The sequence below is a fragment of the Corvus kubaryi genome, unplaced genomic scaffold, assembly GCF_017639235.1.
Source record: "Corvus kubaryi isolate FWS band 111438036 unplaced genomic scaffold, C.kubaryi_AGA036_p1.0 37397, whole genome shotgun sequence".
NCBI classification, from domain to species: Eukaryota; Metazoa; Chordata; class Aves; order Passeriformes; family Corvidae; genus Corvus; species Corvus kubaryi.
In genome coordinates this window covers 14,945,701-14,958,427 of record NW_024581136.1, presented here as the reverse complement: position 1 = coordinate 14,958,427, position 12,727 = coordinate 14,945,701, and the positions used below count along the sequence as shown (strand labels likewise).

Here is a 12,727-nt window from a genome sequence, read left to right as displayed (position 1 = left end):
CTACCCTATGACCTAAACCAGGGAACAGCCCTGGCACTTGGAGAAGCTCAAATCCACTGAGGCAAGAGTGTGAAAACACAGCTGGGCCCAGCAGCTTCTGCTGCTGCAGTAAATCCCTTTGCCCCTCCACACTTTTCTCTACTCTGGAAGTCTTTAGAGGTGAAATCATGAGTTCTCCTTCTCATTGCAGTTCTGTTTTGGCATTAAAAATCCTTCTGAGGCAAGAACAGTTTGGCATATTTTCCTTGTCTCAAGGTCTCAATCAAGCTCTTAAAAAATTAAGTTATTAATCATCTAACATTCAACTCTGCTGCACTGAGGGTTTCTGGCCAGAAACCCCCATAGGTGGTTATTTCAAATATGACTCTGCTTCTGTTGAAGACTTTTGAATTAAAAAAAACCAATCCTGAAGTATGGAGAAATGCACCTTGTGATAATTACTGCCTAGCAGTGTATTTTTAAAGCAGTCAGCTGAGCTTCTAGTTTATATTTCACTAATTTGCTTACTTGGTAAAAAAACAAAACCCAAAAAAAACCCTGACAAACCCCACATTCATCATGTAGTTTATCTGAGGTCTCCTCTGTGGCAAAGCATTGCTTGCAAGAAGGAAGAGACGCTTGCAGGAAAATTGTTTTGTAACAGATGTATCGACGGAAAAAGTTACTAACTGGGAGTGTTCCTCCCTCCCCAGTCTCGCCGTTGCTGTTAGTGCCGGTCTGTAGGGTGTAGCTTTCCTCTTGGGCTTCTGTGTTTGCTTTACGTGTTGCTTTCCTCTTCCTTTTGGTCAGGAGCCTTTTTACAACCTGGCAAAATAACACTGAGCAGCAGCACCGAATCTGCAGGACAAAAATGAGCCTTTGCCTTAAATATCCCAGAGACAAATGGAGGTGAGTAGAAACAAGTCTGGGCTGGGGAATTGCTGTCGGTTTGCTGCTCAGAAGTTATTAGCAACTAGTATATTGGATTTGTTTGGGGTTTTCCCCCTATGTGGCTGCAATGTTGAGAGTTTAACTAAAGTCTGGCATGGAAATATAGTGGAGCTGTAATTGCATCCAGGCCTTGGGTAGGGATTACAGAGTTGGCTGGGACAGAAATCCTTTGAGCAGGGTTTCCTGGGCCCTCGTGGCGGACTCAAACACATTTTCCCTCCTCCTTTTCCCTGGTCTCGCAGAGTGTTTCTGTGTTTCTGATTCCCTGTGCACACTACATCTACTGCGAGCATTTACCCTGCTCCCATCATCTCCCTGTACCTCATGTATAATGCAGAGGTTGTATTTGCTCAGCTGTATTGAATCCTGCTATAAAAGCAGGGTGCAGAGGGCAGGTTCTGGATGCAGAGTGAATCTCTGTAACTAATAAAATATAGCACCTGCCCTGCTGGAAGTATCAGTGTGAAACCAGACTTGACAGGGTAAGTGATCCCACTTCATAATCCTGTAATGCTGGTACAATTTGGTGGTACTGGCATAAAAGTGGTACTGAGAGCTAAGATGGACTTTGAGATAAATTAAAAATGGTGTCTTTAAGGGAAAATTACTCAGTACAGGATTTGATGACGTGCAGGTCTTTTACTCATAGGGTGTCATACCTAGCAGTTGGGTGGATGAAAATGACTTTGTGTTGTACAAACAAGACTCCACATGTGAATGAAGAACAGAGTAAAAGACTAAATATTCTTGACACTCCTTCTTCCTGTTTTCTAAGTTATCTTTTAAGAATCTTGAAATTTACTGATGGAAGGTTTTTTTCTGTACTGTTCAGTGAGTATTTCTAATATCAAACTTTTAGGTTGCATTAGCTTTGCTTGTGTTTATGGTATGTTTTTGGTCTCCAACTGCATTATCATGGGGTTTGGAGCCAGGTTTCCCGACTCAACTGCCAAAAAAGAAAACATTTGTATTTCCTGTTTGCTGATTGTTCAGTCTAATGTCTATTTAAAAGTTTTCTAGGAAAATACTGATAATAAACCATTGCAACTCAGAGACCACAGGGTTAGTTCATATATGAAGCAGAATGAACATATTTCTAAAATATTTGATATGATGTAGGATCAACAAACAATTCTAATAATGTAGAATCAGCAAACTTTTTAGATTAGTTTCCCCTTCAGTTCACAGAGACCAGACACTGTGCTCACTCATGTCATAAAGTACCAGAAAGCGGAGCTGTTGTTTTGGTGCATGAGGGGAATGTAACTTCTGAGGGGACACTAACTCAGCAAGGGTGTTAGAGAGGGACAGCCTTGAACTGGGGAAATAAAAATTGTCTTTCTGTTGGCCATCACCTCTGGCTTCTCCCTGCTCTCTCGTAAACCCAACGTTCCTTGGGGCAGGGACTTCCCCTGACTGGGTGTTCCTACAGAGCTCTGGCTTTATTCATCCCTTTCCACGGCAAAGAGTTCACTGCAGTTGATGGAAGGTTTTACGTGCCAGTACCAGAGCTCACAGGATGCCTGTTCTGTTCACTGGTTTCATGGACACACTGAGTTTAGCTGCCTTTTTGTTGGCAAAGCCAAGCCCTTACAGCTGAGTCACTCCACACAAAGCAGCAGCTTTGAACATTTGCTTTCCCACAATACAACATTCCTCTTTCACCAAGGCTTCCAGGACACTTCTTGCTGCAGAACTTTGCTACACTGAGACAAAAACACAGGCAGTCACACACTTGGCAACAAGGGAAGAGAGAAAAAGTCCTGGGTCAGGAACAAACCCAGAAGACAGGCTTGGGTCATGCTTAAAACCTTGAACAACAGACACAGAGAAAGGAATTAAAAATAACCTGTATAGTTATTTTCACAACCTGATTTTTGTATCAGGGAGTATTTCTAATGGCTTTTCACTTTCTCTTTTTGGACAGCTTGAAATACTGCCCACAGCCTGGGTAAAATCTGAAGGGGAAGGTTTTGGGCACATGAAAATAATCTATTGCAGTCATCAAAGCCACATCAAGTACGCAAGGTGATGTAGGAGCAGTCACCCCTTCTCTCCTGAGCTCTCTGCTGGAGCACAGACCTTGGATTTCTGCTGTGAGCAGTCCGTGCTCACAAGTCCGTCTGCTACAGAGTCATTCTAGCTGGCTATTATATTAATTAGTTTAGACTATTTTAATAATTACTCTACTCTGAAAAAAAAAAAAAGGCAGAATTATGCTAATTGTAGAATCCAGAGATTAAGAAAAACAGCATGTGAGGAAGAGTACACAAAATATCCACCTGTAAAATAAAAATGTGCTGGGGAATGGAGAGTGAAGAGAAAGAAACACCAGAGCAGCCAACTAGAAAAAAAAAGGCCAGCATGATACTTGATAGTCACAGGAAGATCAAAAATAAAATGAAAATACTTTGAAACCTCTCAATTGAAACATTTCAGAAGAGCCACCTAGTCTGAATGAAAGCTGTCAGAATGGTATATTGAATTCAGCAGGCAAATTTGAACAGGAGATGTCTTAAAAACAGGGGAGAACTATCCCTATAAGTAATATCTGACATGTCAGAAAGTAAAGTACTTTTGAAAGAAAAACACTGGGAATGGGCAAAAAACTGAATTTGAAAATCTTCCATCCAGTGTGTTACTACCTGCTGCTGGAGATCTGACAGCCATTTAAATTATTTCTCAAACTCATTTAAGAAAAAAAAAAAAAAGGGCTTGCTTTCCCATCCCCTCAATTAGAGAAAAATCATCACATCATTTTATGTTGAGAGTTAGTTGATGAATGTGGTGTCATATATCACTGCCTCTGCATCTGACAGGAATCAAAGCAGACAATTTGAAAGGCAAGTGTCTTTGAACTGCTAATTATGCTTAACAAAGAAAGTGTTTCACATGTTGATTCTTAATGAAATTTCTGCTTTTACCTAAAAGGTTTTTCTCCCATCTTATTTCTGGACAGCAAGAAATTATGTTGAAACTAACAGTAGTCTATTTATTTCTGATTATACTGTCATGTTTTAAAAAGTGGAGAAAATATCCGGTGCTTCTTGCATAACAAAAAGCTTCTGGAGATTTGTTGAGAAATACTGGTAAAGGTAACCCCCGATATATATGTTTCTCTTTTGGATATGTGATATTAAAGGCATCTGTGAAAGTTCGGAGTGTGAGAAGAGTATTTTAGCTCAATTTCTCTACCCCCATGAATTTTTTCTTCCTCAGCTTTCTCTTTGGGGCCTTAGAGCAGTGTAAAACACCCAAACAAAAGCTACACCAAACCAAATCTTCTCAAACAAGAGTGATTACCAAACAGGAGGATAAGTCAGAGGAAGAAAAAGGTAGCAAGTGTTGGGCCAGCAATTTGGCATTCTCTCTAATTCCACCACATTTCAGTGCTTTGCATAAGGTTCAGAAATGAAAAACCCACAAACAAAATAAAGCCAGCAAAACCCAGACAGACAACAACCAGCCAGAGGCAGCACAACCCCTCAGAGCTTCAAATCTTTTGACTTACATCGTTCTCTAATCTTAAAGCTCCTGAAGTGATGCCAAAAAGTGAAACTCTACAAGTCCTGGGTTAGAAAGCAAGTGGTGTGTATGTGTTGGCTCTGCTTTGATCTGCCAGAAGAGAGATTGTTTTTTATGGTCAACATCAAGCCATATCTTTCAAATTAGGAGTGTTCAGTCTAGGAAAATACTGGAGTATGAGACTATGATGAAAGTTCCACTAATGTAGAGAGTTGCTGGCAAGTCAGGAATTGATGGAAAAACCTGCAGTACCTGATATGAATAAATAAGTTTTATACTTTTACTCCCCGTCACTGGAATCATGGATTTTCCTGCTGATTATTTTTTAAAATTATAATATTCTCTGATTTATATTCCATGAAGAAGGGAATGCAAGATTTGTGCTAGCTCCTCAGACTGTAAGAGACAATGTTAACCTCAAGAGTGTTGATTTTCATTTTCCTTAAAACTGCTTTTAAAGAGCTTTACATATACAGGCTGAATAAAAATGACAGTCAGGCCTGTTAACTACCTTAGAATTGCTCCTTTCCATTCCCAGGTTGTCCCACATACTTCTGTGAAGTATGCAGCTTTGGAAAAATGCTTAAAACATATAAATAGTACAATTCAGTCAATTGCTCTTCATCAGTAAATAAGAGAGCATTCAGAGGCACTGTCATGCAGCACAGCCTGGGATTAGCTCTCAATTGCCTCTTCTGTGAAATCTTCCTGCTGTTTCCTCACATCCATTCACAAACATTCTTCCCCTCCACCCACTTACAGCCCCTACAAGAGTGTTTAGGAGCTCAGCTAATTTGGCTGGGATTAAGATGTGGACATTAGATATTAAAAGCAATTTTTAAAATCCATAATGTGCTGGCAGTATCCTTAAATGCTTCTGTTACCCTGGCACTGACTGGTATGGGTTCTGAGATGGTGCCAGTTTGACAGCACTGGTGGGATGCTGGGTTGCAGGAAGCAATTTTGGTGCCGTTCCCAGTAGGTCCTGGGGAGAAGTCACTGGATTTGAAGTGTGGAAGAGGCTCACCATGGAACACACAGCGGCCTTCTCCCAGTGACTGTGGCACTGAGACAGGGGTGGTCCCTTTTGTGGGACACTTCTATGCACTCCATGAAAATGTGCTCAAGGATGAAAAGCAAAAGGAAAATAAGAGGATGAACCAAACAGAGAGTTAGTCCAGTTTTACCTTATGCCTTGGGAACGTAAAGAAAGAGAAGAGTGACCTTAGTGAGATCACTAATAGAGCACTGCCTGAGAGCTGCTCAGTATGTGCCAAACCCCATTTGCTACAATTAAGGTCTTAAAGACAACTGCATAAGGACATTAGACCAAAAACCCCATCTAGCTAAAATTCATGTGTGCATTACCAACAACAACCTCACAGGCAAATATTAGCATGTATCTCCCCTTTTCCAGTCCTGAGATTTGCATGTCCCCAAAGGATCAGTGTGAGTCCTGGAAGCATAAGGAAACCACACAGTGGATGTGTTGTCTGTCAGATGAACATCTTAGAGAGCAGCTGATGGCTGAAGAGTTGTGTTTTTCATGAAGCACATCTTTTACTTTATCCCTAGTGGAGTGATGGGTGATTTGAGAATTTTGGAAATGATTTTGGAAAACAGGTTAGGCAAAACAGAGAGAAGTGGTACAGGGAAAGCTGAACCTGCCATGGGGCAGTAGATGGACCATGTGACCTTTGAGGGGCCTCCCAGTCTTTCCTTTCTATGATTTCTCTAATTTAATGCTTCTGTTTCACTAACTGGACAGATAGCCCTGTATTAGTCACCAAATAAGACAAATGATGGAAGATGGCTTAGGTGGGGCCAGTTTGGACTGTTTTGCTTGCATTCATGAGCAGTCTTGAGCTATCATGAGCTCTGGAGGAGCACTAACAGGCTCCATGCATGGCCAGTTGTTGTCTGTGTTTTCAGACAATTGAAAAGCTGAAATCTTGCCCAGCAAAAGAAAGGTTGTGCATGCAAACACTATCCATTTCACAGCTTCTTTAGAAAATACGCAGTTGCCTACACTAGTCTGTGATACTGTTTGTGTGACACATATTCCTCCATCACATTAGTATTCCTATCACAATATTGACTTTTAAGTGAAGAAATGGACTTCATCTGTATGTTTGGAGGCAGAAGTTCTAAAAACTACTATAAAAAATGTCAGTTTCTGACCTTATCCTGCAGATGAGCCCTGAGAACTTTGGTCTCTTTTGAGAGGCTGCTATCAGCGTGCTCAAACATGAGCCAGGTGAACGCAGTTGACCCTGAACTCCTGACTGTGTCCTGGCCTTGACTGCCTGCAGGATAATGAGCTCATTGGTTTCAGGTGTTGAGGCTGCTTGGAAATGATGCAGCACTGGTCTGTGTGTCACTGGTAGCACTGGGAAAAGGAGCACAGGGACAGGAAGGTCCATCCATTCCACTCTCACCCAGACTGGGTGGAATCAGTCACAGCAGCAAGTCCTGCTGTCTCCAGTGAGAGTTTCCCTGAATCCTACTGCAGTGCATTTACTGTGTTCAGGAGTTTTGTTAAGAGATTGAAAGCCCTGGATTTAGAGCAATCACAAAGCAAATAGTCTTAAAAATAATTTTATTTGAGCAAGAAGAGCCAAGTCATCTCCCCACAATCTCCCCACATCAGTCTTTCTCTGATTTGCAGTCTCAACTGTACACAGGGGAAAATTAAGATTTATCTGAGTCAGAATACACCTGCATTTTAGTTCTTTCACTGTTGAGAAATATGTACAGTTGTTCCCATTATTTCAGAAGGGTTTGTTTGTTGGTAGTTTTTTAACATCACCCCCTGGTGTCTTTTTAATTTTATTTTTTTGAAAGGCTCTTATTTTTGGAGCTTAGGAGTCATAATGAATAAAAACCTGGGAATGCAATTCAGTTCAGATCCACGTGTTGAGTCATGGGTTCCTCTTCAGTATGTGCAGGAGTCAAATCATGTCCTTGTAAGGGGATTGGCAACAGCTTTGGAAATATCTGTCCTCTTTCCCAGTTTGCAATCATGAGCTGTACTTCCAGCTCAGTTTTATGTAAAAGCAAATAAACATTTTATCTGCAGGCATCAGATATTGTCTTGGTAACCATCCCTGTATCTGTGTGCAACTGCACAGGGTGGGAAAGGAGGCTCTGAAATATGTTATATGGTCTGAGTGTGTCTTACACTGTTCATATTCATGCTACTATTAGGAGACCCTTCTCTCTCTCTCTCTCTTTTACTCAACCCAAACAAAGCCAAACACATGCTTCCCACAGCTCTCTGTCATCCATCATGTACCTGCTCTTTTATCATAACTGTGCAGCATTTTCAAAATCAATGCTTACATTTTGTCAGTTATTAATAAACAATCTTTCAGTGCTCTAAATCCCTTGATTTGGAGAATGCCCAAGCTAATGAGGTGAACAGAACCAAACCATTTCAGGCACTGTCGGCTCAGTTGAGACCTTCAGCTCTGTTTCTGAGCTCCTCCTCACTTTGAAGAGCTCACTTTGCCTCTTGGAGTATATTCCTGACCTTTGCCTCCTTTTACCTATTTGAAGTATATGTTTTTGCCATGCAGCTGCTTGGGCAGTAGCACCCCATGGAAACAGCCAGGGACATCTTTGTGCTGTCCTGGGGGTAAATGTGACCCTCACAGTCTTATCAGCACACCAGACAGACACACACCTGTGTTTCCCCTGCTGTATTAATAAGGTGAACCTTATTACACATTTGTTAAGCCATGAGTACAACAGCAATCTTAGGCAGTACAACCCAGTCTTGACATTGATCCTAATCTAAAGGCAAAGCTGTGCTCAGGCAGAACAGGCTTTCAGGTTTTGATGGCTGCTTGTGTTTCCAGGTTTTGGTAAGGAAAAGGTGTTGAAAACACACTTGAAACAATTTATAATCTACTTTTGTGGCTTCAAATAGGTCAGATAAACATCAGAGAGAATTTGTTGAGGAAAACAAGCTGCCATTCTGAACAGCTGGAGGTATATCCATCCCCAGAGCAGAGTCCATCAAACCCAGAGATGTGGCAAACTGCCAGACAGCTGCATGTGTGTCATTTTGATGGTCACACAGGAATGCCCTCTGGGCAGGAGGGGATTAATGAAAACTCTCTGAAGCCCCAAGTGCCTCATTTTTGATCTTCCTATGGCAGTATATTTCTTCTTCCATTTTCACTTTGTTCTCAAAGCTTCACTCTTCATTTAAACCCTCTAAGGAAACTCCTTGCAAGATAGATGTACATTACCCTTTCAGTAGAAACAGAATCTCTGTCAGAAAAATAAATACTGAAATCTGTTTAATTCATGTAGACATCTCCCTCTCATCTTCTTTAAATATTAGTTTAGAAACCAGCTTTAATTTATAGAAATTTGCCATAATCCAGATAGCATGGATTATTTCTATAGTGATGCTCTAATGCTAATTTGCAAGAATGGGAGAAAAATTGCCATCCTAAAAAATTGGTTTTGTCCTTGGATGAAAGAGGCAGCAAAGACAGTGCCCCTGGCTAAGTGAAGACATGAGATAGATATGAACAATGCTCTATATGTGAAGTCTGGTGTTGGAGATGTTAATAATTTTCAGTTTAACTCCTACAAAATTAAAACTAAAGATTTATACTCATCTCCAAGCAGAAACCTACTTGGAAATATCCTGACTTGGTGTTTTGAAACATGTCAAAGATTACCTCTTCATAATGACCTTGGACGTGTGGATCCAAATAATGATGTCTGGGTATTTATAGGAATGGTTCTTCTCAGAGCTGCCCATCACAGCTAATTTTGCCAAATACACATGAAGTTTATAAAATCAGAAACACTTTTTATTTAATCTGATTCTGTCCATGAAAATGAATTGAATGAGCCCTAAATCTTAGTCCAGCAGTCTAATGTAAGACTTAAGAGCCACCATGTGGGATACAAGATTTGGTGGGTGCTGTTCTTAACTACAATTAAACTCAGTGTGCAAACCCATGTGCTGATGATAACACCAACCAGCCTAGACACTATTTGTACATCACCCTCCTCCTTTTCTAAAGCAGGGGTTTAGGGCTAAAACTGTGGGTGTAAAAAGATTTAGTTTCATGCTTCAGGCTTGATACAGGTACAGGGCACAGTCACCATGATTCGCATTCCTTACTTGGGGTTCATCCCTATTCAGTCCAGTTGAATAACTGGTTTCTGTGAAGATGACAGACTGTCCCATCTCACACATCTTGCAAGCACATTCCAGACCAGCCAGGAACACACTGCCTTGCATTGAAGCTAGAGGTGCTTGGGCAGAGCTGTACCAATCCTTCTTGGCTGCCAGAAGGAAGGTAAAATTAGGAAAAAGACTCCTACAGAACAGTACAGAGTTCAAGAACTGAGTTTGTCTGCAGACCATGGTGAGAAAAGAGTGCCAGTCAGCCAGCCTGTCCAAAGGCTGCTCAGTGGGGGCACTTGGGTGCAGGACAGGGGCAGGAGACAAGACAGCTGGATCATTCAGCTCTGCCAAGACTTGATGTGCATCTTGGCTTGTCAGGACCAAACAAGTTCTCCTCTGCCCATGAACCCCAGAGCCCAGCGAGCAGATCTAGGCCAAAGTGAGAAAGCAGCACCTGCCAGCATATTTGCAAGACCTGTTGTGAGTTCTCCACAAATATTATTTGTGGGGAACAAAAAGAGATTAGCATCTAACCACTGGCTCTCAGTAGAGTCACCTTCAGACCAGTCAGGCACAGTCCTACTTAATCTGCCTGCGTTTCCAGAGCACTGATCACTATGTATCTTTGCATCATGGCCATCCATCACACCACCAGTTTCTCATTTAAATACTGCCAGCAGCACTGTGAGCAGTAACACTCCCTCCTTCTCCCTCTGCATCTTATTATTGAAGTTGCTGCTGGCAAAGGAGAGTGGCTGTGTCCACAGTGACATTAGTAGAACTGTCAGCTTAATCAATGCTGATCCTTTCCCCCTCATCCCTGCTTCTCTGCCCCTGTTCTCCTTTTGGAGGCAGCAGAAAATCCATATAAATTCACCACTGTGCACAGCCATCCAGCAATCCTGCTCGTGTCCCATGGGACCTTTGGTACCCTGACTGTCTCCAGCTCCACATGCCATGTCCCCCTCAGCCACCCAAGGTCCCCCAGCAGAGCCTTTGCCAGGGCTCCCAGAGGCCTCCTAGACAGCAGGAGCACCTCTGGGAGCAGTCAGAGCAAGGAACCCATCAGCTCTCTGCAGTTTAGTCATCACAGAGGAAACAGGATTCCAGCAGCACTAAAGGCAGAGCAGGGCACGAGAGGCTGGGTGCTTTGATAGAGACCATTCTGCAACCAAATAAACTTGTAGCAAAGTTTTCCAAACCCTTGGGAGCTGGAATGTTTGTAAATAGTCCCTAGTCAATTCCATTCCAACAAAACATGCATTTCCAATTTGGAAAGGAGCAGGTAAACCTCCACTAGCAGTGCAGCCCTATTCAGCTCACTCATCCCACTGGGCCATTATGGAGAACAGTGTGGTCTGTAAAGGGGAACAGAGCTGCAGACAATACTTCATAACATGAACTGCAGAGGATTCACCATCAGGGGACCATCCAGGTGCCCCATCAAGTCAGGCAGAACTGGCAGACACCTGTGTGGGCTGAGAGCAGCTGTGTTTGGTCACACAGTTGTAAAGCATGGGTTACAGAGGCAGCTTGTTTGGTATTTTTGGTTTTGTAGGGTTTCAATTTTTTCAAAGACAGTTTTCAAAAATGGGGATTTTATTTTTGTTCTCCTCAGTTCACCAGGCTGACACACAAATGATGGTGTGCCTTGTTTGATACCATGTGTCAGTCAGCTGGAACTGGATTTCACATAACAAACCATTAATAATATACTTGGGCAGAGAGCATCATAGCAAAGATAGACATTCTTGGAAAACTAGCATTTCAAAAAGTTTCAGCATCCATAATCCTCCCTCTCTGTCTTATGTCCTGCACATTTAGAGTGTGGGTGTTTGCACACCACTGTCTCTTTCTACCTCTTGTCAGCTCATTGCAGTTCTCAGCCTACTGTCAGTGTCACTCTCCCCTGTTGTCATCTGACATTCCCTACATTCTGGAAAGGAAGATCCCGAGTGCAGTGATCTGCCCCACTGTCATTCAGCCACAGGACCTGCAGAGGAAGCCCAGGCCAGCAGCTTTGACTTCTGCTCTCTCCTCCACCCAGCCCATCTGAACCACAGCCAAGGCACAGCTTGTGCCAGGGACAGGAAGGATCATGCTCAGGGACCCAGCACCCTCAAGAATTCTCTTTCCTGCAATTTTTCCCATCGCAGAGTAGATATGGCCTGACACTACAGATGTGTTCCTTATATTCTTAATGGTTATTCCCTATAAACTTTTCCACTGTGTCTCCATTGCTTCTCTGACATTATCTTCTTTGCAAAGCAATCAAGGAAAATTTAAGTACATGTTATTACACCAGGTTTCCCTTAGATTTGGGGGTCAGAGAAGAAAAGGTTTGTTTCTTCCCTCCCATGACAGAATGACCCCCTCCAAGCAGCACTGCAGTACTAGCAGGTTACTGCATTTCAGGAGGAGTAATTCCACCTGGTCGACATTCCCACCAGCCCAGCTGTGGAGAGCTGGTTGTTTAACATCTCTAGATTGCACAGTGATATGAACCTAATCAACACCTGTCTCAATTTTTAAATCTGTTTGAAAACCATACTTTGTCTTCCTCAGCAGTACTGCTTCATTTTCCTCTTCCACTGAGCTATTATTTGGTTCACTGTCAGTAGCTGGCACTGACTGGAACACAGTTCATAGGATTAACCTGGGGCCACAGCCCAGGGCTCAACAGTCTTACAAGCTTGGACAAAGCACTGAGGCCCTGTTTCCTCATCTTTGACATAAGAGTAATGCTTCTGCTGCCAAGGGAGGCTGGAATAATTATGCGTCAGGAATATTCAGTGCTAAACACTTCTACCAGTCTATTTATCATGCTTATAGAGTAATGGCTTTCAGGAAAACGAGATTAGAGAATAGCCCTGTAGCTACAGGGTTAGGCTGGAGTACAGGAGATCTGGCTCCTGGCTCTTAGGAAACAGGAGAGACTCTAGGCAAGATTTGGGCTTAAAATCTCCTCCTTTAGGATGGGAACTGCAACCTTTCCCTCTATGGAGGCTAAATAATTCCTATTTGTGAGTTTGCAAAGAGAGCAGTTACTGTCAGTTTTTAAGTGAACTGTCACTTGTACAGTTCCAATATGGATTTAGTTTATAAATGAACAACAAG

General features: G+C 42.4%; 1 protein-coding gene across 5 annotated transcripts in view; it reads left to right on the top strand.

The window, feature by feature from the left end:
* The first annotated feature begins 695 nt into the window (after nt 1–695).
* Nucleotides 696–12,727, top strand: part of KCNMB2 (potassium calcium-activated channel subfamily M regulatory beta subunit 2) — a 142,281-nt gene continuing 130,249 nt past the window's right edge. For 3 of the 5 annotated variants that reach the window (XM_042041982.1, XM_042041981.1, XM_042041976.1), the window contains exon 1: nt 697–888. In XM_042041982.1, coding sequence (XP_041897916.1) covers nt 851–888 — 38 coding nt within the window. In that variant the 5' untranslated portion in view covers nt 697–850. Of the gene's footprint in view, nt 889–12,727 lie in introns of all 5 variants that reach the window. The other 2 variants (XM_042041978.1, XM_042041973.1) reach the window with 2 other exon arrangements.